This window comes from Mustela nivalis (assembly GCF_964662115.1).
Source record: "Mustela nivalis genome assembly, chromosome: 11".
Classification (NCBI taxonomy): Eukaryota; Metazoa; Chordata; class Mammalia; order Carnivora; family Mustelidae; genus Mustela; species Mustela nivalis.
In genome coordinates, this window is record NC_139030.1 from 69608330 (window position 1) to 69631793 (window position 23464).

At 54.4% G+C, this 23464-nt stretch overlaps 1 protein-coding gene across 9 annotated transcripts in view; it reads left to right on the top strand.

Annotated features, from left to right (window-relative positions):
• Nucleotides 1-23464, top strand: part of HDAC4 (histone deacetylase 4) — a 283692-nt gene that overhangs the window by 125960 nt on the left and 134268 nt on the right. For 4 of the 9 annotated variants that reach the window (XM_082690958.1, XM_082690960.1, XM_082690959.1 and 1 more), the window contains exons 1-2: nucleotides 10398-10551; nucleotides 11092-11163. In XM_082690958.1, coding sequence (XP_082547084.1) covers nucleotides 10413-10551; nucleotides 11092-11163 — 211 coding nt within the window. In that variant the 5' untranslated portion in view covers nucleotides 10398-10412. Of the gene's footprint in view, nucleotides 1-7836; nucleotides 7953-10397; nucleotides 10552-11091; nucleotides 11164-23464 lie in introns of those variants that run through there. The other 5 variants (XM_082690962.1, XM_082690963.1, XM_082690965.1 and 2 more) reach the window with 2 other exon arrangements.

The following is a 23464-nucleotide window of genomic DNA, read 5'->3' on the forward strand; positions in this document are numbered from 1 at the left end:
AGGTCTCTGGAAATTCCATCCAGTGCAGTCTGCGCGGGACCTTTCCCGCCCATCCCCTGCTCTATGTCTCGTTTCTCAGGGAGATGCTCTGTCTCCTAACACCCACAGCTGGTCCACGAAAGTCCCAGTAGATGAACCTGCAAAACATACCACTAGTCAGACCACGTTTCCCACTGTGTGCCCACTGGCCTCTCTAGCCCTGGGTCTTAGAAACAGCCTCCTGGGCTCTTCTTCCCCCTTCCATGCGCTCCCTCCTCGGGGCCCCTGGTGCTGCTCACTGTTCTGCATGGCAGCTGAAGTGAGCCTTGAGGACAGAAGTTAGAACTTCTGTCTCCAGGTGATCTTCAAGATCTGTGGCCCAACTCTGGTGCCCTTCGGCCCTGTCTCTTCTCACTCTGTCCCCTGGTCACTTGGCTTCTGCTGAATGGCTTCTGCTGAGATGGGAGCTTATCCTACCTCAGGGCCTTCGCACTTGCTGTTCCCTTGCCTCGGCTGAGACAGTGGACGTAGATCCCTCTGGCATATCACTCAGGTGTCACCCTAGCACAAGAGCCCTCTGTGATCACTTTATCTAAGAAATAATCTCCAATCATGTTCTTCCCCTGTGACTTCTGTTCCTAGCACTTGACACAACCCGATCTGTTAGTGTGTATCATTTCTTCTTCATCTGTTAGTGTGTATCATTTCTTCTTCATCAGCGGAAGGCTGGGGTGCAAGGACTTGATGTTGTTGGAAGCTGTGTCCTGAGCATTAGGGCAGTGGCTCAGTAACCAGCTCAGTGCAGTCTGTCCCACATGTGAACGGACGGTGGGGAGCGGACGGTGGGGAACGGGCACCGTGGCTCCGGTGGCTGAATGGGGACAGGAAGGGCAGCGAGTTGCTTCCTGTCTTCATCAGGGTGGCCTTCGTCAGGTCTCCCTCCTGGTTCCTTCACCCCTGCAGTGGGAACAAGGAAGTATTTACGCTGTTTCCCGGGGAGGCCCTGCCCACAGGCCTGACCTGCAGCAGGCGTGGTGTGCCCTGGGTTCTGATCCAGAGGGCAGACTGTGCTGTTAGTGGTGCTGCGTTTGAGCAAGATCTGGCCGGAACAAGACATGACAAAAAGGAGATACGCTTCTGGAGGCTTGAAGCAAATACGGCCCCATACTGTGATGGAGGAGAAAGCCCTCCCTGGGTGCCTGTCGGCACAGACTCTGCAAGTCTTTGCTGGGGGAGCCCCCCTCACCCCCCACCCCCGGCCAGCCATCCCTCCAGGGCCTCGTATGGTGAGCATTACTGGCGTCTGTCTCATGCTCGGTTGCTTCTGAAATGTCGCACGAAAGGAAGAAGGGCAGAGGATCCTTTTTCTGTGCAAAGAACAAGAATGGCTTTTAGAAGCCAGTGCGGCTGGGGCAGGGCTTGCGAGGGGCCATGGCTTCATGTCCCATCTTGCCTGGGTCTCCGGGGGCGGACTCCTCCCCACCCGCATGGTTCCGTGCCTGAGCGGACTTTCTCCGGATGGCCATTTTCAGTTTATTGTTACAAGCTTGTGAGTCATTTCTCGTGAGCTGCTTATGAATGTGTACCTGTTTCCCGGCTTCCTGTCACTTAACCACAAACACCTTTCAGCTAATTGTTAATGCCCGGCAGCGTGCAGAGTGCTCTGGGAGGATGGCTTATTCACCCGGTGCTTCTTCCAGCCACTGACTCACATTCTCAGGACACTCTCTTGCCCCAGCTGGATGCCTTGACCCGGGCTGGGACGTTGGTCCCACGGGTACATGGGGCTGCGTGCTCGCGTCACTGGGGGGCAGGTGAAGGGCCCCGTTCATTACTCGTGTTAGTGGTGCAGATGGTGAAACTGATTCTGAGTTTCAATACCGTGACTCCTGAGGAGGGTGGAAGCTGGGCCTGACTCTGACTGCCGCGGGGCTGCGTGACCTGTGCGACCCGGCCTCTGTTGGTTCAGAAAGGAGGACACCTGCAGAAGAACCCCTGTGCTGGGCTTAACTAGAAAGGGTTTGCCTCCGGGCCTCCACACACGTGCAGTTGGAGAAAGCGTGCTTATCTGCAGGCAGACAGCGGGGTTGGTGTTCCGTCTGCCAATAACCGCATTACTTTGTGTCCTCGCTAATTTAATTAGGAAGGGAGCTCCATCTCAAAAGCTTGTGCATGAGTCATCGGGATGCTCTCGGCTTCACGGTGCTCCTCTGAGTGCTCCCTGGGACTCCTGTCTGTTACTCCTTGTACAGACTCTGGGAAAGCTGCACATGGTAAACGCGAGGTTACTTTCCCCCTCCGCCTCCAGTGCTCTTCAAAACAGCTTTGGAGTGACTCACCAATCATGTCCTCCCCACAGGGCAGATGGACATCCTCCCAGGAGCCAAGATGGATCTGTTTTCAAAGGCAGGCGAGGACATTTTCTCCTGATTTCCTAAATCACTTCAGGCTGCCTGGGCGGTTGGGCGGGGGGTTGGGGGGGGTAGGTCTGGGCTGTGGGGTGGGGAGCAGGGAAGAGCAGTCCTGCAGGGGTGTTGCCTTCGGGGGTCGGAGAGTGGCCAGATCCGTCTCCAGAGCATGGGCCTGAGACTCCCTGGGGATGCCCCTCTGGGAAGTGTGGCCCCTGCCCAGAGAGGAGAGCTGGGCCTGCTCTGGCATCTCGGACCAGGGCGGCCTGCGCTTGGGGCCAGCCACAGAGCTGCCCTCGTGCGCTCATGCCCCATCCCACTCTGTCCCTTGCTCCATCTGTGTTGTCCAATTCTGGGCTTGAGCCAGTCCTGTGGGGACATGGGGATGGGACAGACCCCACTCTGGGAGCTCCTGTCGGGGCGCGTACATGCTGCTGTCACTCCCTTTCTTCCCCTTGTGGCCTGAGGTCCAACCTTGTGGTATCCTCTCTCCTGTTATCAGAGTTTTCTGGCTGTGTGGACTTTTCCCTGATGGGGCTGGTGAGGTGGTGTGTTTCCACTTCTGAATTTTCCTAAAGAAAACTTCTGAGTAGCAGGCTGGGACTTTTCCCTCCATGGCTCATCCCTGTCCTGTTGTGTCAGCCTTTCTGCGAGCTGTCTGAGGCCCCAGGTTGAGGCGGAGGGGGCGTCTGTCTGCCTTGACTCAGCCCTGGGCGTCAGGGAGGTCGCCGCGCGGGGTGTGGAGAGAAGTAGAGCGTGACTCCCAGGGAGGCCATGGCCTGTGCCATGCAGGCCCCGCTTGTGGAGCTTTCGAGCCCCCCTACCCAAACACACACAAGGGCATGCGCCCCGGGCCCTAGGTGCGGCATTTGGCATCCTGTCGGGCACCCCACCTCAGGTGCCCATGAGCCATGTGCTGAGTTGAGTGTGAGCAGGGAGGGTTTGCTGGCTCTTGTTTGCACAGCTCAGGGTTGGCAACCTGAAGACTCTCCGGAGTTGCAGCTAGCGAGCTGGTGAGGTGATGCCCTTTAGCAAGGGCAGGTGCCATGAAGTACAAAGTGAGGTCTTGTTTTTATTCTTGGCATCTCTTGAAACTATCACGAAAAATTTCACTCAAATGAAACAAGAGAGACCTTAATGCGTGTGGGTAGCCCCCATGCCCATCTCCAACTTTCAGAACCTCGTGCTTTTTAGACTGTGCCCACCCTATCAGTCCCCGCCCCAACCCTCATTTTCTGGAAAATTTAAAACAAATTTCAGATACCAGAGCTTTTGCCCATAAACACTACAGCATGGATTTCTGACACACGGAATCCTATGATCATACTCAACAAAATGAAGAATTCCTAATCATCAGGTCATGGTTTAGGGTCTCCCAGTGGTCACAGAAAATGTCCTTTCACAGTAGTGTGTTCAGATCTGGATGCTGGGATTGTCAACGTATCTACATCAGCACCCGTGGCGGCTCGGCCCCTGGAAGGAGCGGGTCACTGTCCTGGGCGACTTTTCATTCCACACCTGACTGCTCTTAGCCGCCTGCTGTCTTTTCAGCCCATTCCTTTCAGCTCTGATTTCCCAAAAACTGGGAGCTGTAGCTAGTTTTGATTTTCAGCTGAAGGAGAATACTTCATAGATTAGCCTTGACATTGTAAAGTCTGTGTGATCTTCCTGAAGGAAGAGATATTGCTAAGGAGAAAGACTATCTCCCATCTTCGTTGGTTTCCGATAAATACACGTAAACTGATGCCGGACATGCCTCAGGAAGCCACAACATTTAAGCCGTTGAAGTATAATTCACATTAACCGGCAGATCCCAGGTTTACTGCTGACCTTCCATACTTCTCAGGACGGTGCGCGGGGAGGGAAGGAAGCGCTCCATGGGCCGGGCTGCTCGGGGCTGGCAGCAGGACTCACTGGGGGCTGCCTGTTGCGTTGCCCTGAGTTCCTGGGGGCACCTGAGTGGTCCTGGCCGCCAGGGCTTGGGCACTGTTGGCTGTGGTCTGTGGAGGGCAGGCAGGCGGTGCCCAGAAGAGGGCAGGTTGCTCAGCAGAGGAGGAGGGAGGCTGGTGGTCCAAGTCCTAGGGTGGAGGTTGGAGGCCCCAGTGGGGTGGTTCAGACCAGGGAGAGGGCCTGGGGGGGGCGGGTTGAGTATTTTGCTGCCCCGATGAATCACTTGCGCCTCAAGGTGAGATGTTTCCATGTAGTGAGCCCCCTTTTATAATTTAAATGAACAAGGGTCCAATGTCCCGGTGTGGGAATTGTGCAGCTCACTCTGGTTGGGTGCGGGGAAATGCTGGCATCATGTCAACATTGTAGGAAGGTACATTGGCCCCTGAATCCAGACCCCAGTGATCTCCCATAACTTGCACAGTGTGTGAGAGCTGGTGAATGGTCATGCACCCTACCACACGCCCAGCGGGGTTGGGGGCGTGTTCAAGGGGCCAAGCCTCTCCTGCAGTGTTCCGTGCAGACACCTGCTGTGTGCTCTTGGCCCGGTGCTGTCCTCCTTGCTCCAGCCTCCGTGCAGACCAGGCTTCCCTTCCGTCTTCACTCAGGCCCAAGACAAGCCACTTTTTGCTGGGCAGGAGACACTCCTGAGTTGTGGTCCCCATATAAAGGCTTACCTGTTTCTTCAAGACTTCCTTCCTGTCATACCAACACACACACACCTCCAACACAAGTGTCCCTACTGCGGGGATGTGACTTTTCTTATTAAGTTCATTTTTACAGAAACCCAGGCTTCTCTTGTTCTACCTCAGTCCACGTCCTTCATTTAGTGTCCCCTCCCGAGGGCAAGAGAGCTTGGTTCCCACGGAACCAACCTCAGATGCCCCGTCAGGCTGTGGTCCTTGTTTGGGACGGGGCATGTCGTGGCCGCACCAGCTCGAGGCTGCCTACGTTGGCAGAACGCCCAGCCTGCACCCAGGAAGCAGCACTCGCCCCCCGGGACCCCTGTTCATCGCAGCACTTATGGGAGCAACAGCTGATCCAGCGGCAGAGCCAAAGCCAGAGCTCAGACTGGAGCTCACACATCTTCAAGGGAACAACCCCTTCATGGGCATACATTCTAGCATGCTCCCTGTTAGATTGGAGTTCACATTGGAATAGATGACGGGGAGGGGGGTAGAGAAGAGGAAAGGAATGCTGTCATTCTCACTGCTAGAAAATTCGCTGACTGCTCCCTGGGCCCAGGGGAGCCCCTGAGACACAGTTAATTCTCAGCTCATCTCCCGGGCGGGCCTGTTGCTGTTCCTGCCTTAGAGATGCCCCCGAGTCTGAGAAATGGGAGGGAGGAGCTCGAGGTCATGCCTTGGGTGTAGGCAGAACAGGCTTTGAACCCAGCTGGTGGTAACTGCCATGGCCCTGGTGTGGCTCTGCCCTGTGTGCCTTGCTCCTGCCCTGTCCATGGGGATCCAGAGGCTGGGCTGCCTTCTGTGTCTGGTGTTCCACTCTGTGTCCCTGGGAGCAGGTCCATCACCCTAAGCCTGGGGAGTGGATGCGGAAGGGTAGCCGCTCTTGTCGGCAGCATGGGCTGCAGAGAGCAGCTTTATTTCAGAGAAATGTTGTGGGGACAGGGACTCAAACCAGCACCTTCCCAGTGGAGAGGCTGGACAGACACACACCGGCCCCATGACTGATGCCGATGGCCCTGGTGATGTGTCTTGTCTGTGGTATGTGTTGTCCCATGATAGGAACAGTCTTCCCTCTAAAAACATGCAGTCCCAGTCCAGTTATGAGGAGAACACCCGACAAGTCCCAGCCAAGGGACATTCTACAGAGTACGTGATCTGCACTCCCCCACCCTGGCGCCGTCATTAAGAACAGGGGCAGGAGCCTAGGAGAAGTGACGCGCAGGGGTCATGTGAGAGCCTGGGTGGGGGGCTGGAACAGGGAGGGAAAGCCCAGGCACCTGGCATACGCCGGGGCTTCAGTGAACCAGAGCTCGACACACCAGCCTCATGGGAGATGCCCCTCTTGGGGGAAGCGGGAATATGAGAACACTCTGCTATTTTTAATTTTTCTGTAAATCCACAACTGTTCTAAAATAAAAAGTTTGTATGAGAAAATAAAAATGGATAGAAGATTGGCTGGAGTGAAGACTGGGCACTATTCCTGCTGCCAGAGACCTCAGACCCCACGGCCAAGTGTCTGCAGGCCAGTGGCGCTCGGAGAGGAGGGGGCACTGCCCCCCAGGAGCTTGGGAGGTGGCACAGTGCAACCCTCCCCTCCAGCCTCTACAAGTGGCGCTTTACCACCTACATGAGGTGAGCCCCAAAGTGCAGTTTAGAATATTAATTTATTGCGTTCTTTTACCTTCACGATCCTGGCATCCATGCTTGTGTAACCGAGAGCCCTTGGTTTGGGAGGCCTGGGCATGCAGGGCAAGGAGAGGAGGAGGGAGGGGTGAGATCAGACACAGCGCAGGTGTTTCTCAGTGTTTCTGTGCAGGTATAGCATTGGTCCCCACCAACAGAATGGGGCAAGAAAAAGAAATGATAGGAAAACCGAACTGTCACCATCCCAGGATCCTGCAGGTAGAAAATCCAGTTCAGATATGTGGTCAGAATAAATGAGTGTGCTGGGGTCCTGGGATACAAACCCGCATGCGGTGACTTAAATTTGCACTACTGAGGAGAATGGGCTGCTGAAAATGCCAGACACCTGGGGATAAGTCTAGAGATTTTCAGTTCCTCTGCACTCCGCGTTCTACAACATCTTTGACAGCAGTGAGGCGGAGCGCTAGTTCATGTCCACAGATCATATTGCTGTGATCCTGATCTCTCCCAGCTCTCTGTACCTACATGGTCCCAGACAGAGTTAGTCCCCTTCTCGCCCCTTCCCACCCACCCGGCTTCCCCTTTTATCTTTTTTCTTTTTCTTTTTGTCTTTCTGTATTTTGGAAGACAAGCTGATTCTAGAATTTATGTGGTAAAGGACCCGCAGCCCCCAAGATGATTCTGAAGCAGAAAATAGGGACTCTTGCCTTGCAGCAGTTAGACAGTATGATTATTGGCACAGATATGAACAAACTTGCCAATAGGACAGGGATGCGATGTCTGACAGAACTCGTGTGCTGACCAGCAGTGAAAGTAAGACGGCTTAGAAATGATGAGACGTTTGGCCACCTTCACTGAAAAAAAACAAAACCCAAAGACCCCTACCTCACATCATGGGCAAGAGTCAAGAGCAGAGAGGTGGGGACGCACGGGAAGGGAAAGGCCACAGGACCTACAGGGGACAGTGCCACAAAGTAGCTTCGCAGCCTCCAGGTGGGGAAGCATAAGCTCTGAAAGGACTGGTGGATGGGACCATCCAGAAAGGCCATCTCCAAGATGGACGTAATTGCCAGAGAATCCGTGGTCGGAATTTGTAAAGAATTCCCCTGAGTCCGGAGAAAAAAGACCACCCAGGTTTTTTTTTTTGTTTTTTTTTTTTTGTTTTTTTTAAAGGGGCCCAAGATTTGAATTCAGAATAGTCTGTAAGTGCCTGGGGAGATGCTCGGTGACTTAGCCCTCGGGGAAGGACAGATTTCACCTTCTGGAGACACTCTTGGGTCCCCACCAGGTAGGACAGTAGTGTATGGACAGAAGGCTCTCCCCATCCTGTATGCAAGTCTTGCCCTTGCTTCCTCTGCTCGCCTTTCCCCTTCCCTTCCCTCCCCTGCCCTCCTCTCTCTCCTCTCCTTCCCCTGCCCTCTCTTCCTCTCCCCTCTTCTCCTGCCCTCCCCTCCTCTTCCTTCCTTCCCTTCCTCTGCCTGCCTTCCCCTTCCTCTTTACTGTCTTCCCTTCCCTCCCCACTCCCTACCACCCTCCTACCCTCACCTCTCCTCCCCACCTCTTTAGGTAACCTGTGTGTGGATTTTTCACACTGTAGTTTTATTGGTGCAAGAAACATAAATCTTTGTGCAGCGTTTAAGTGCAGACCCTCTTTGATTATGTACATCAGGGAAGGGGCTGAACCTTTTTATTCAGTGAGATTTTGCTTTTGGTGTTATAGATGATGTGGCTGTTGTCACAGAAATTGCTTCAGCCTCCACATTGTGCAAGTGCGGGCTGACCCACTCTTTAGGGCGGGGCAGCAAGGGGCTCTCCTGCCCTGGGGTGGCCGCCGGAGCTGCTTGGTGTGCCTCACGCCCTCTCCCTGTGGCGGGCAGCCCAGGTTCTCCTGGCCCGTGTCTCTGGTGCCTGTTTGACCTTCTCAGTGGGTTCCACAGATGACCTTAATGGAAGCCCATCATGGCTAGTGGCCGTGCCCTTCCCCACTCTTCATGTCCCAGGCCTCAGCGTTTCCAGACCGCAGAGCAGGAGGGTGTCCTCACGAGATGGCAGTGTTCTCTGGCAGGCCAGCGAGCACATACCTGGGATTGATTTCTTGCTGGCCCCTCAGCAAGGTATATACCCCAGTCTAGTGTCTGGAAATTCCGTGAGTGGGCCAACTCTGTGGAGCCATACCTTGATTTTTTTTTTTTAAAGATATTATTTATTTCAATCTCAGGTAGGTGGAGAGGCAGGCAGAGTGAGAGAGAGAGGAGGAAGCAAGGCTCCCCACTGAGCAGAGAGCCCAATGTGGGGCTTGATCCCAGGACCCTGAGATCATGACCTGAGCCGAAGGCAGAGGCTTAACCCACTGAGCCATCCAGGTGCCCCGCCATACCTTGATTTAAAACACACGGGCGGTAACTTTTGGTTACACTAATAACCACATATCTTTTCACTTATACTCTGAGCTGATTGCATTGAGAGTTGATGCATCTTCCCACTCTAGTGTGGTTAGAAGTCACGTGACATGGGGCAGCATTTATGCATTTGGCTTTGAAGTAATTAGACCTCTGGGGCTTGGGGCCAATGTAAAAAGTTCAATCCCAAACTCAAGGAAAGGTCTTTCTGTAAGCTAGGATGCTGGCCCGGTGCTGCCGCTGACTGCTCCCAGAATTCAGAGATTCCTCCGGAAACCTTGCTGGCTTCTTGATTTCTCAACTGTTTCTGGTTCTATACCCTTCACTCAGCTGGAAGCTGAGGTCCTCCTTTGAACCTAGCTGTGGAGCCCCGAATGGGATGGCGTTCCGAGCACTATGGCCCTGACCCTTGCCCACTGACAAACTGCAGCTTGATTAGGATTTTCAGAGGGGCCTTCTGGTGTTTCTGAAGGTATTTACAGTGGAATTCAAATTTTAAAAAAAAGGATATACTTTTATCAATTTTATATTTTCGAAAATGAAATTTTAATCTTATCCAGAAGCAAAATGAGTTTCACTTACGTATTTTCTTGAAAAAAAGTTCCAGAGTGCTTTTCAGTTACCGTCTCCAGGTCTCTCTCTGGGCAGTGCTGGCGCTCACGTGGTGGAGTGCTAGGCTCACAGGTCAGCCCCTGGGCTGTCGGGGGTAGTCCTGGCCCATGGAAGAAGCCCTCATGCTCCTGGTCGGGGTGTTGGGGCCTGCTGTTCGCTTCCACAATATGACCTCGCCGGCTGGCCCTCCTGGCTCAGGGAGCCTGGACTGTCTTAGCCCCGGAGGTGCCTAGTGACTGCTGTGACCATTGGGGTATGTTGCTGGTTTGGGGAGAAGAGTCCCAGGTGCCCTGTGGTGGACTCTCCCGGTTGCACAGGTGCGGGAGGCCCTAGTTCCCTGACTTCTTTGGGGGCCTCAGGCCACAGGAGCACACATTCGGCTCTCCTCCAGGTGGTTGTTTTTGTCCTTGGATTGTGAACATTTTCAGAGACACGTGGGCTGCATAACACTCCATGTGAAGGGCGTGCGAGGGGTTACCCAGGGTGGGTGAGAAGCAAGGTTCTAGTACAGTCCGTAGATCTGATGTCACTTGCTTTGTCTGCATTGGGGAGCCCGGGGTGCCTGTGAACCCGGCGCTCTCTCCTTAAATCACGAGAGTGACCGCCACGTCAGCGTCCTCGTGACGCGCCTGTCACTGCAGGCCGGTTTATACCGCTTGTCAGGAGCTAATTTTAAACCCAAAGTGTGATTCCTGGAAGTTTTGCCAGAGTTTTCTTTCTTTCCTATCTGAGAGAATATGGAAAGTCTCGGGCAGTCTAAAAGCAGCCTGCTCCGGGTTTGGGTGGTGGCCAGCTTCCAGCTCCCATCTTTGCGCTCAGCCTGGAGAGACAGAAACAGGGCCGGGATCCAGACGGGGAGAAGTGATTCTTTACATCGTGAGTACCTGGCCAAGTGCTTCTCTGAGAGCTGTTTGGGTGTTTTGGTTTCCTGGAGGCCCCCCCCAGGCACCCCCACAGCTGTTTTCAGCCGGGCCTCCTAGGGCTGGGTTTCTGCGAACACCCCAGGCCGTTTGTCAGCATCTGGGAACAGGAGGAGCGGCCCCTGTGTTTTGATCCTCTCACTGCTTGTGGTCTGGGCAGAAAAGCCGTTCTGACGAACACGAGGAGGTGTAACGTGGCCGCGAGACAGACATGAGCCCCGACGGCCCCAGCCGCACAGGCGTCCGGAGGCCCGGCTCCGCTGTGGGCCATCTTTCACTTGGGGGATATTTTGGTTGTTCTGCAAGGGGTTTTTCATCTTCTGATTCAGCAAATAAAAATAACGTGTGATGGAATCCAACCTGTTCTCCTCTGAAAGTAAGAAGGACACATGCATTTCCCTGTTTGCCAGGAGTCTCCCTGTAGACTCCCAAGTGTGAAGTGTTTGCACAGGAATGCGAGCCACTTCTGAAGCCCAGTGCTTTCTCTCTTCTCCAGATGGACTTTCTGGCCGAGACCAGCCCGTGGAGCTGCTGAATCCCGCCCGTGTGAACCACATGCCCAGCACGGGTAAGTCCACTCGTCCGGCCTGGGCGGGGGCAGGGGCTCAGGCTCCCCCAAAGTGCTGTTTGGAAGCCCCACCATGTAGGGAGTGGTGTCTGGAGGGAGCAGGTGGGCCCTCAGATCATCTGACCCCTGTGCCGTCTCCTGAGGGAAAATAGGCCATATGTTGCGAAGCCGGTCAGGCATTGGCTGTTCAAGAGGAAGGGAACTGTGGCTCTTTTCTGTCTTGAGCTCCGGAGGGCGTATTCTTCCCAAAAGTGCCAACTGCTCTTTTGAGATGTTACCTCAGAGCCGAACCATAGGAGGACCCTGTGGGACAGAGTTCTGAGCTGGAGCTAGGACCAGACGTCCCCTACCTGGCGAGGTCGAGCTGCTAGCAGCCATGGGACAGTGGGAGGGCGCACGCCTTTCACCTACCCCGGCCCAGGCTTCTCACAGCCGAGGCCCTCCATGAACTTGTCTCCCAAGTGCTTTTTCCTTTTTTTTTTTTTTTTAATGAGCAAAAGAATATGATTATGTCCTTTATTCCATATATGATCTTTCTACATTTCATGCTTTAAGCAACACTTTCCAAATCTAGATGGCGTGGAAACAATTTTTTTCTTTTTTTGTTAAAACAGCCCCCTCTCCCTGTCCCGGGCCCCATGTAGTGACTCCAGGATGTCGGCTCAGAGCCTGGGCGCCGTTTGTTCTGTGTCGGCCACTTGGCCTTTTTGAGAGAAAGGCAAACCTCTAAAAGGCCAGGATGTGAGTGCACTGTAGACTCCTGAGCCTGCATTTCAAGACTGCGCTGCAGGACCCTTGCCTTCACCACACCCCAAGGCTTCTAGTCTCAGTGGTCTTGGCTCTGTGGCACCTCCTGGACCCTAGCCTTCCTGGGTGCCACCCTGCCCACCCCCTCCACGGGCAGTGCCGGCCAGGACGGGGAGGTGATGGGCACCTGCCTCTGCCCCCGGTCCCCTTAAACAGAGGCTGGAAGTGGCGAGAAAGGGATGTCCTTCCTTGCATAGAGATGCTGCGTGCTCTGCCAAGGGTTATTCCTGGCGTCTTCCCACACACGAAGCTCCCTTTGATTCTCTGCAAAGGTCCAGATGCTCTGGTGCTCCGTGTCCCTGGGGCCGTGGGCACTCGCTTCGCCGTCCCCCAGGATGCTCACAGCCCTCTTTGTCTGCCATTTACATGCTTCTTCTCTAGGACCCCCTTCCGAACACCTTGACTTTTGAACCCAGGTGCAGGGAGGGGGGCTTCAGAATAGCCTGTGCGTTGTTCAGGTTTTATGTGCAGCCTGTGTGACGGAAACTGCCTTGATTCTCTGTTGCTCCTGGGCTCACATCACCAGTGTTACTGTTGTCTGAACAGAGTCCTTGGGTGGTTGAGTGTCTTCAGGCAGCTTCCTAGTGCTCCTGTCCCCCCTGGGTGTAGGACAGACAAAGAGCCTTCCTAGAGAGCCCCATAGGCCACGAAGGTGGGAAGTAGTTGTTTCCAGGTGGACCAGAAAGAGGTAGACTCCCGATTAGTTTTCCAGCTTGGAAAGGACGTACGCCCTGTTGAGACCTAATATGGCTTAGGGTGAGACAGCCCGTGGGCTTCAGATTCATAGGGGACCTGGGGTCCTGCTGACCCACTGGCTCTGCCCTGAGGCTGATCGTTTTGTGGATGGGGATAATCCTTCTCTGCAGGATTCTTTTCTTTTTTTTTTTTAAAGACTTTATTTATTTGAGAGAGAGAGTGAGTGAGAGAGAGCATGAGAGGGAAGAAGGTCAGAGGGAGAAGCAGACTCTCTGTGGAGCCGGGAGCTCAATGTGGGATTCGATCCCAGGACTCTGGGATCATGACCTGAGCCAAAGGCAGTCACTTAACCAACTGAACCACCCAGGTGTCCCTCTCTGCAGGATTCTTAAAAGAATCACACATGTGTCTGATTTTTAGTAGTTTCTGGACAGATGTTCGTTGACAGACATGTCCTGTTGTCCTGTTGAGACATACTGAAGAGGATGTGTGACTTAATTGTGACAGCTGCTTCGGGGTCCTTGGATGATCCTGATGTGCCTCTTCTCCTCTCCTTTGAGGGGACCCACCCAACTTGAGAAATGGTGTCTTGGGGAACGTGGCCCCATGACATTGAAGCAAGTTGTTTAACTTCCTGGTAGCCAGGCCCCCCGCTGGTAGTTTGGGGGGGTGTGGGGGGACAATGCCATGTTTCCTCCCTTGCGGGCGGACAGTGTCTGCAGTGTGGAAGCCATGCCCACGGGCAGGCTGCCAGGAGGGAGGCACATGCATGGTGTAGGTGTGACTCTGGGCACGAAACTTGCAGGTCGAGGGCTGCTTCAGAAGCTGCTGGAGCGAGGGGCCTTCTTAGCCCCTCCACGCCCAGTCCATTCCAGGCCACTCTAAACCATGTCCTACAAGGAAACAGAATTTGAAACTTAATATGAAAACTCCTTTTTGGCTATACTGATGTCTCTATACAGTTCTTCGATGATTTTTCTGTCAATCCTAATTTGCCCTGGCAGATTTCCTCCCCACTGAGTTTAACCTTGACATTCAGCAATGTGATAACATGATACTTGTATGTGATTCGCAGGAGTCACTCCAGCCTTCCCGCAGGAACTTGTCCTCTGCGTAGGGAGGGGTGCACGGCCCCTGTTCTGTTGGTCTAGTCTCACTGCTGGGCCCTTTACTTGGGGAGGGTGGCTCCTGGTAATGGTTCCCTTGACGTGTGGTTCGTCTTCATGACATGTGACTTTAGGTAGAAAGCACGCGTCCCGTCTTCTTGGTGCGCCATCTTGAATTGAGGCATGAGATAGTTCATGCAAGAATACCTCCTGGTAGAAAAGTCTGAATTGTCGAAGAAAAAAGCCAAAAGCCTTTTTAGTCTGGGTTAATTCTGCTTTCTTACCCTCCCCCTGCAATGTCCTTGATGTAAACAAGGTTTCCTTTTTGTTTTCTTTTCCAACTGAACTTGTCACTGTGACACTGGTTAACATCCCAGTCCTTTGTTTCTTGAAGAAGTGAAGTGGCACCGTTACAGATGTGGCTACACCTGTTCCCCCTTCCCGGAGGCTGTCCTTCCTCCTCTTGGCTGGGAACCTGGGGCGCAGGCCCCGTGGCCTGGTGGGACTGTTAGGAAGCCATGTCAGCAGCTCAGTTAGGTAGGGAGAGATGTCGGAGTTTGAGGGGAATGAGAAATGCCCACCTGAGCCAGGTGTCTGGGTCATGGGTGACTTGAGAGACATTTAAGTAACTCATTTGTGAATCATTGTCATATTTTTGAAGTAACAGACTTTTCCTCTGACACCAAAAAAAAGCGTGTTTATTATGGAAGAGAGTCATGGTACTGAACATGTTGGGGGTTGGCTTCCAGAATTGGAAGGGGAGCTTCCTTGGCACTGCACTGTGTGGACGCCAGGAGGCCCGCAGCAGCCTTGACTGAGTGAAGAGGTTGAGAACAGTGCCTCCGTCATCCAGGAACAAAGTGGAAGAAAACAAGACCTGAATAAGAAGAGGGGGCTCAGGGTCCCTGGTGGCTCAGTTAAGCAGCTGCCTTCAGCCCAGGCCTAGGTCATGATCCCAGGGTCCTCATTTGTGAATGAGGCTCCCTGTATCAGGCTCCCTGCTCAGTGGGAAACCTACTTCTCCCTCACCTCCTGCTTGTGCTTTCTTGCTATCTCTGTCTCTGTCTCTCTCTCTCTCTCTCTCTCTCTCCGAAATAAACAAAACCTTTATCAAAAAAAAAAAAAAAAAAAGAACAGGATGCACATATTAAGCACTGACTGTTGATGCTGAGGGGCTGCTGTCCGTCACACGTGCACTCATCATAGCAGCCAAGGGTCCTTGCTGCCTGGAGCACCTCTGCCCCATGGAGAGGGGACGGGGAACCTTGGGTCAGGAGCACCCTCTAAGGACACTCAGCATGTAAATTATGGGACAAGACCTCTGCTCTGTGCTACTGGAGGAGAGACCACCTCAGAGAGTGTTGTGACCCCTGTGCCCAGGGGGACGTGGCGGCCGAGTTGAAGGATAGGAGCTGCGTGGATGAGAAGCTCTGGCATGTTCCATGGGTGTGAGATTCAGGTACCATTGCCTCCAGACGTGTGTCCCTAAAGCATGTGTGGCTCGGTTAGGGGGGTTTCTGTTTGAGGCTGTTTAACAAAGGTGCGTTTTTAGAAAGAAAATTGTGGACTTTTGAAGAAATTACAGAAACTCAAAAGAACTTACCCAAACTGAGCAAAAAATAAAGCTTACTTTTAGCACATGGATTCCCACATCTCAGAGGGTATCGACCCCCACACTGTCAAGAGGTTGTTGGATTTCCTGACCATTGTCTTGAGTTTGGGAGCAGGAGCTGGGTGAGACTAGCTGGAGCCAGAAGCTTCTACTGCCTCCCAGCCAAGTTTCTCATACTGTCATTTGGTTTCGGTGAGAGAAGACTTACCTGGTGACGGAAATGCAAATATGAGACACGTGGGACCCCTGAAGGACCCCAGGAAAGTGCCAGAAAACCTCCCTTACCAGCTTCCGAGATGATGAGTTTAACTGGTCGATCCCCCTGGGAACCAGGCCCCCATGGTAATTCTTCTCCCGCACAGCCCCGCCTTGTGTGTGTGTGACAGAAAGTGGGTCTCTGGGTTTGGGATGCGCACGGTCGAGGGTGGTGAAGGATCGTGCCGCCTTGGGTGGCTCCTGCTGCAGTGCCAGGCAGGGAGAGCAGGACGGAGGCCACCTTCTTCAGTTTCCTCATCCTGGCGCTGTGTCACTCGGGACTCGCCTGGCTCTGCCCAGCAGGAGGCCGTGCCCTGGGGAGCGTGCTCCAGCTCCCGACCTGGGGACACAAGTGCAGGGGTATGTGAGGCACCCCGTGCCCATGGGCCACGCTGTATGAGCATGATCTCCGGCCTCCTGGGGGCTGCTATGCTCCTCCTGCGGGCTCGTGTGCTTTCAGTTTGTGGGAACAATAAAATCTAGAGCATAAAGATACATAGTCAGACCCCACAATTTGAAAAATATAGGGACAAAATCCCACAGTTGGATGTGCCTGATCAGCCTGAGTGGGTGCCGAGAAGTGTTCCACCTGCCTGCATCCACCAGGTTTGCTGGGTACCCTGTGTGAGCAGCCGCCAGTCGAATGAGGCCCTCTGTAGGAGCCTGTGGCCCCATAGCCCTGAGCCCCACGGGTGCCTGCAGATGTGTCCCCAGAGGCTGGGCACATGCACGTGTGTGGTGTGTACCAGCAGCTGTTTATAGGGGCTGTGGGCTCACCCTGGGAGGCCGTTCTAGACAAAAGGGTGTTGCCCCGCGCCCTCCAGCTTCGACACGGCCTTTTCCCTCGGCATGCTGCTGAGGAACCCTCAGATTCCACTTTCCCTTCTGCGGTTGAGGGTCCTCACAGTCAGAATTGTGAAAAGGCGTCCTTTCCAAGGCCTGCGTACCCCGCGCATGTCCTTCCTCCGTCCTTTCTGGGCTCCCAGCCCATCCTGCTGGAACTTGCCAGGGCAGCCTGGCTTTCTCCATGCTCTTGGCTCCTCCCCACTCTCCCGTCAGGTCTGTGCCCTCCTGGGGGCGCTCCGAGTGTGGGAAGACCACTGGGCCAGGAGCCCTGTCCCCGGGGGCACAGGCACAGAGTGTCCTCCCTCTCTTGCTCCATCCCATGTGCTCCCTTGTTGCGCTGCAGATGGAAAGACCTGAGTGCAGGGTCAGGCCTGGGAGCCAAGCAGCTCTGCGGGTCGGCCCGACTCTAATGGGCTGCACAGCCTCCGGCAGGCAGCCAAGCCTCTGAGCCTGGGTGGTCTCTGAGATCTCATGGTGCAGGGAAGTGTGGTGGCATCTTGGGTACAACACGTGCACACAGGAGGGGTCTCACACGGCTCTCCTTCGTCCTCTGTCCCATACCCTGCAGTCGGCAGGTGGCCAGGAGCTCAGCTGCTCTGTTCCTCTAAGGCTTGCACATCCCTCTCCTCCAGCCCAGAACCCTTCACGATGGCAGCTCTTGGACTCCCGTGTAAAAGGAAGTGAAACCAGTGACGCAGGGAACCTCACATTGAAATGCTTTGCATTACACAGAGACTGTCTTCTGTGAGGGTTCTGGTCTTCCTGGGCCTTAACTCTGTATTTTCTAAAGTTGGAGTCGTGTCTGCTTTTTCCTGCATCAGGTGCACAGACCTCCACAATGTCCAGTCCCCTGGTGGGTGCCGAGCCTGGTGAGCAGGTCTGGGCCTGTGGGGAGGACTCATTACGAGTTATGAGTCCACAGGCTGGTGCTGACGGCTGGGCAGGGGCACCAGACTCTTGGGTGCATCATCTGAAGTGAAGACCATGGCGGTGTGAGCCATCCCTTGGCTCGAAACCCACGTGTCAGGGAGGAGAGGGACAAACGCTCCTCAGCTCCGGGACCACAGTGCCTGGCTGGTTCCTCCCAGACCCCTCCCCAAGTTACCCACCAGCCTGCTGCTTTTCTCGGGAGTCCATGAGTTCATTGCTGGGAGGAATTTACAACAGAGAATGTGGATTATTTCCTAAGTGTAGTGCTTCATGGTGTGAAGTTTTGGGTTTTGTGCTTTTGTGCCTCAGGACGGTGTTTCCAAAGACAGGCCTCACTCTATTGTGACTGTTTTCTGTCCTGTGAAGCCGGCCCCTCTCCCTCCATGGCGTCCACTTCACTCACTGACACTGGCCTTCTTAGGTGCTGGACTGTGGGCTGCGTCCCCAGACCTGGGAGCCCAGCAGGATGGGAGTCCGTGGCCTGGCCTGTCTGCGTCCAGAGCTGTGAGACATCCTGGGACCCACGGCCCAGAGCTGTGAGCCATCGGAGGGCCTGCAGCGTGGCCTGTCCGCATCCCGGAGCTATGAGCCGTCGGGGGGCCCGTGGCAGTTTGGTTCACTGAGCGCTGGTGCTTCTCAGATTCTCTGGGTGCATAAAGGGCCTCCTGCTTCAGGCTCCACATGTGCCAGAGAGCGAGCTGGCACCCCTCGGTCCCCATCACTCACTACCTGGCCTCTTCTTCCTTTCTTTTCCTTGTGCTTTACCGTGTGTGCACTCAAACCTCCCCAGACAGGCTCTCCCGGATGCGGTCTGGAGTGCCAGGAAACTCTGGAGAGAGGGACACATGTGGAGGTGTCTGGTGCCAAATGTGGCAGAAGTCCATGTTCATTGCTGCCCAGGTGGAGGGTGCCCCATTCCGGCCTGGGCTCTGGACCTGGCCCTGTGGCCTCCTCCTGGCACGCCCCTCTCCTGGAGTACAGAGCCCATAGAGGGGCCAAGTCCCCTCAGGGCGGCAGAGGGGTGCTGTGGGCTCTCATCCATGCCTGGCTGAGCTTGGGTGACCCTGGCCCCGTCGTGAAAGAAGTGACATTTGCCCTCAGAGTGACACTGTGGTTTGCCATCTGGCTTGTGGATTTGGGCTTTGGAAATAGTCTTCCCTCTGAATACTGATGGTCTCCATCTCTTCCGCAGCCTTGCTGCCCATCCTGTTGGCCACCTGGACAGTGTGTCTGCCCTTCTGTCTGGAATGGCACCATCTCCCTGGGGACAGGGTCCTGGTGTCTGTCTGCATGGGCTCTGTCTCATATGGGGATAGTTTTCTCAGCAGTTTGGTGCCCCCAACTATCTGCTCATCTTTGGGAGAGGGCACCCGGGGGAAGAGGGGACCCACCAGAGTGTGGGTGGTCCTGGTAGCTGGGGCTCCCCAACCCTGCGTGGACACATTGTTCATCAAACCTGCCAGCCTCCCTGGGAGGGTGCAGACCCAGGCCACCACATCCTGGGGTAGACTGCCAGGCCACCCCTTCGCAGCCTGCCCCGTCTGTGCTCTTGGCCCCGTCCATCTGCTGCCTTGCCCTCCAGAAGGGGAGTCTCTGGCTTCTCCAGCCGTGCGGGGTACGCAAGGAGTCCGGGTACCTCCGTGCACCCAGGATAGACGTTTCATCTCCTGACAACTACTGAGCCTTTTCTGGAGGCTTTGCACCTGAAAACAAACCCTCCTTTCCCCGCCACAGGGGAGGGTTTGGTTTCTTGTATCTCATAAGGCAGGTGCCCAGCGTTCACCGTGTTCTTTCTGACTTTGAGAACTTGTTCTCTTACGTGCATTTTGTTTGTGTTTCTGTTGGTGGTTTCTTTTTTTTTAAACAATCCATACCGTTTTAGTGGGATGTCGGGGGAGCAGGGATAAGCGATAGTGTTCGGTCTGCCATTTTCCACCAGAAATGCCCCATCGTGCCTCCCCGCCTTGCCCCAGGTGAGGCCCGCTCTGCTGGACGGCCACACCCTCTCTGCCGGCGGGCTTCTTCAGTGTCCTCCGTGCTTGAAGGAGGCACACGAAGGCCTTTCTTATCCTGGATGGAAATTAGATTGTTTGGGTTGTTGTTTATCACGAGCTATCCCAACCCGTTAAATTTTGTCTTGCTGCTGTGCCCATAGGCGCACAGAATTAGGAATAGCAGGCCTTGGGGGCCAGAGCAGGGAACAGGAGCCCTTGGAAAGCTGGGGTTTGCTGTTTACAGCACAGTGGGGACTTGGGGGTGTCTAGAGAAATAACCCCCTGTGCCCTGGTGCACCCGAAACCAGGTGCTTATCCCCACAAGCCCAGATGCGTCGATGGCAGCAGTGACCGGGATTTGCGTAGGTGCAGAAAGTAGGGACTGTCCCTCACGGCCCTCCCGGATACTTGAAGGAGATCACGAGGTGGAAGGAAGGGTTTTTCCCAAGGCCGACTTCTGTGGGATGTGTGATGGGAGGCGCCACCCTTCGCAGACATGTGCCCAGGACTGAGTGAGGCATCCAACCTTCATGCTTTTGTCTTTTCTCACCAGCTCTGTGTCCTGCACGTCCAGACAGCAGGGCGGGAGGGACACGAGCTCAGACAGTCCATGGAGCCCTCATGGTGGTCTTCAGGACCTTCAGCCAGGGTCAGAGAGTGGCTTTGTCAGCCTCACCCCTGTTCTGCTCGGGACAGGATTTCGCTTCCAGTGCTCAATTTCACTGTGGCCACACTCTGTGCAGGAGAGGTCCCTGTGTCTGGAGCCCCACAGTGGTGCTGACTGCCTGGGATGCTGTAGACCCAAACCCAGATCTACATCTCCAAACTACATCTCCAGGGGAGCCGGGCCGGAGTGGGCGGGAAGCGGTGGGTGAGGGCCAGCTGCTGTCATCCAGAGCCCTCACGGAAGGGGCTAAAGCTTCTCTCGGGCTTTGGATATCTCACGGAACTCCTGGGCCTTGGGCCAGGATCACTGAGGGGACCTGGGACCTGTACGGCAGTCCTTCTCCAGCTTCTAGGCCCACTTCAAGGCATGGGAGGCCCCAGAGGTAGCCGAGGTCTGGAAGTTTTCACGAGGAACATGGAACAGCTGGGTCTGGTGGCCTTGGAGCCGAGGGCACACTGCGTGTCCTGTCAGCTTTGTGTGTTTACTGTCCTTCAGAGACCCAGCTTCTGCCTTTGCCATCCCCTGACTCCCATTCTCATCTCCGTTTTGTTTCTTGGGGCCTCATTTGGACATTTGTGTCCTAAAGACTCAGGTTGAACATGTGACATTAATTTCTAACCTTCCTTTGGATATCAGCGTACATGGTCTCATGCTTCTTTGCGGGCACAAGTGCTTTCGTAAGTTCTCATTCGAAATATTTACTTTGTAGTCACTTTAAATTTTGTTTGATGATTCTGTTTTCTTTGAAAAAATTAGATATTTAGAAGTGTGTCTCATCTGAAGGTGTAGTGTTTTTCAAGCTGTCTTTCTGTGACTGATTTTTCAGCTAGTGGGCCGTGGTTGGAAACGATCATGCCTATGGAGTTGGTTGAGGCTGGCGCTCTGGTCTGTTTCTGTGAGTCTAGGGGTGTACTCAAGCAGAGTGGTGTTCTCTGGTGCTGGGCGCCGGCTTCCCAACATGTTCATGGCTCAAGCTCAGGGGCACTGAATCCTGGACCTGGGAAGCTGGGTGGAGGGGGGAGCTCAGACATGTGGGACTTTTCATTAGGGGACAGGGTAGGCTGGTCAGGACTTGCTGGTGCTGAGTGGCTGGTGCAGAGGCCGGAGGGGGTGGCCTGGGGCTAGCCAGGAGGCTGGAGAGGAGAAGTGTTCTTGGAAGATCTGGAGTGGCTGTGGGACCATGAGGACTTGCAGCCATCCTGCAGGGTAGGGCTTTGTCCTTGAGAGAGTGGGCAACTCTTGGAGGTTCTGAGCAGAGGAGTGACACCCCTCGCTTTGTGCTACAGTGACAGACACATGGGAGGGGCATGGGATGGGGGGTGGGGGCTGGCTCAGGCTGGATAGAGGCAGCAAGCATGGTAACATGGTTCAGAGTCTGGAAATACTGGACATACGCAGGATTCACTGGAGATGCCAGCGAGCTGTGAGGGAAGCAGAGGTGGGAATGATCCTGTGGTCTGGGATCTGAGCATGTGGAATGGTGGAGTTGCCATGAATTTAGGTGGGGATATGGACGAAGCCACTCTTGGGGGAGACTTTTGGAAAGTCATGCCCCATTGGAGATGTGAGAAGGCAGGTGTGAGCATGAGCCCCAGTGTGGGGGTTGGCTGAGGCCGGAGGCTTAACACTGGGAGTCATCGGCCTCCAGATGGTATGGAAATGAACTCTCCATGCCATGTCTGTAGAGTAGACATTGTTCCTAAATTTTTTATAGACTCTGTTTGCTTAGAGTTACCTGTGCATTTTTTCCCGATTTGTACTTTGAGCCAGGGGCTCTAGTGGTGTGGTGACCACCAGCGTGCATGTGCACGCTACAAGCAGGCTTGCACCACGGCACGGGATCGCCAGCCCTTCCAGCAGTCATGGTGGAATGGCAGCAGTGGGTGCTGTCCCCACCTCTCCGCTGCCGTCCTGCTGGCACTTGGCGCTGCTGGGCCTTGGAACCCGCACCCCCCCCCCCCATGAGAACGGCAAGAAGCCACCACTCGTTAGGACCCCAGGTTACATGGCCATTAAGGGGCTGAGTGTTTAACATGTGTCTAGATGTTCAAGTCTGAACCTGAACCCCCACTTCTTTCCCCCACCCCAGCACACACCAAAATCCTGCCTTTCCTGCCTCCTGTTGGATGGTCCCCCTGCCCGTGACCCACAAAGCTCTTGAAAGCTGCTGTGTTCCATGTTGGGTATTTGGGGTGGGGTGGGGCACCCCAGGTCCAGAGAGCCTGGTGGAGTACATGGCCCCCTGGGGAGGGGGGTGATCCTTCTGGAAGGGCTGGCTCACCCCAAGAAGTGCAGCCCCGCCTCACACGGCCTCTTGGCTGCCCTCTTCTCCTTCTGCCAAGTGCAGGAAACACCTTCTATTTTTAAATATTTCAGCGCTCAGTGTTAGGTAATACCGGCCGTGGTGCCTCCCAGCTGTTAGGTGAAACACAAGCAGACGTTCCTTTGGAGGTTGCTAAGAAGGAAATAGTGAAAGGCCTTCTTCTTCATGTTCCGTGACCTTGACCTTACATAACTGCAACAGGCAGTACCTATCGTAGAGATTTGTGGCCTTCCTCGACCACTGGAACTATTTTCTACTTTCAAATGCTGTATTTTTATCCCCTGAGTTTAGGTAATCAAAATGGGTTTCCGAGAATAACCTGTGATCTGTGCCAGTGTGAGCCCTGCCCAGGCCCCAGGCTCCGAGCAGGTAAGGGGGGCTGGGACAATGGGCTGGAAGCAGGGGACTCCTGGGCAGGAGCACTTCCCCGCACTGGGCAGGGGTAGTGGGGAGGAGGAGGTGGGTCCCCCTGGCACAGCTCTCCTCATGAGTCCTCTGTGCTCAACCTCCGTTCCCATCTTCCTGCCTTTCCATTGTGAGTGCGTGATCTTAGCGCTCTCGTGAAGCAACACCTTGTTTATAAAAAACAGTGATTGCAGACTCTTAGCTCGTCTCTCCCTGACTTCTGGAAGTCTTCTTTGTCTCTGATAGCTGCATTTATATAGGAGAACTTAAAGGACATTTCACCATTTTTTGCATGGGGTGCGGCCTGGTTCTATTTATAGTTTTCCGGAAGTGCATTTGGGCACTTCTCGAAAGCCAAGCTCCAACTGTATGCCAGGTTTTTATTTACAGCTCTTGCTCAATTTGAGCTTGCAAATATTTCCAAAAAGCAGTTTTTCTTCCTGCAGGATACAGAAAAATTAGAAACATTAAAAAGGTTTTCTAAAGAGCTTTAAGGATCGTTCTGAAATAGGGAGTGGGGGAGAATCTTGCAGTTGCTTCTTCGTTAGCTCCCAGAGCAGAGGAGTACAGATGGTTTTGCTCCCTCCAGAGAGAACCCTCGCTGGTGCAGGCAGCGCATGGGAACTTACGCACATGAGACCCCATTAAAATGACATCATG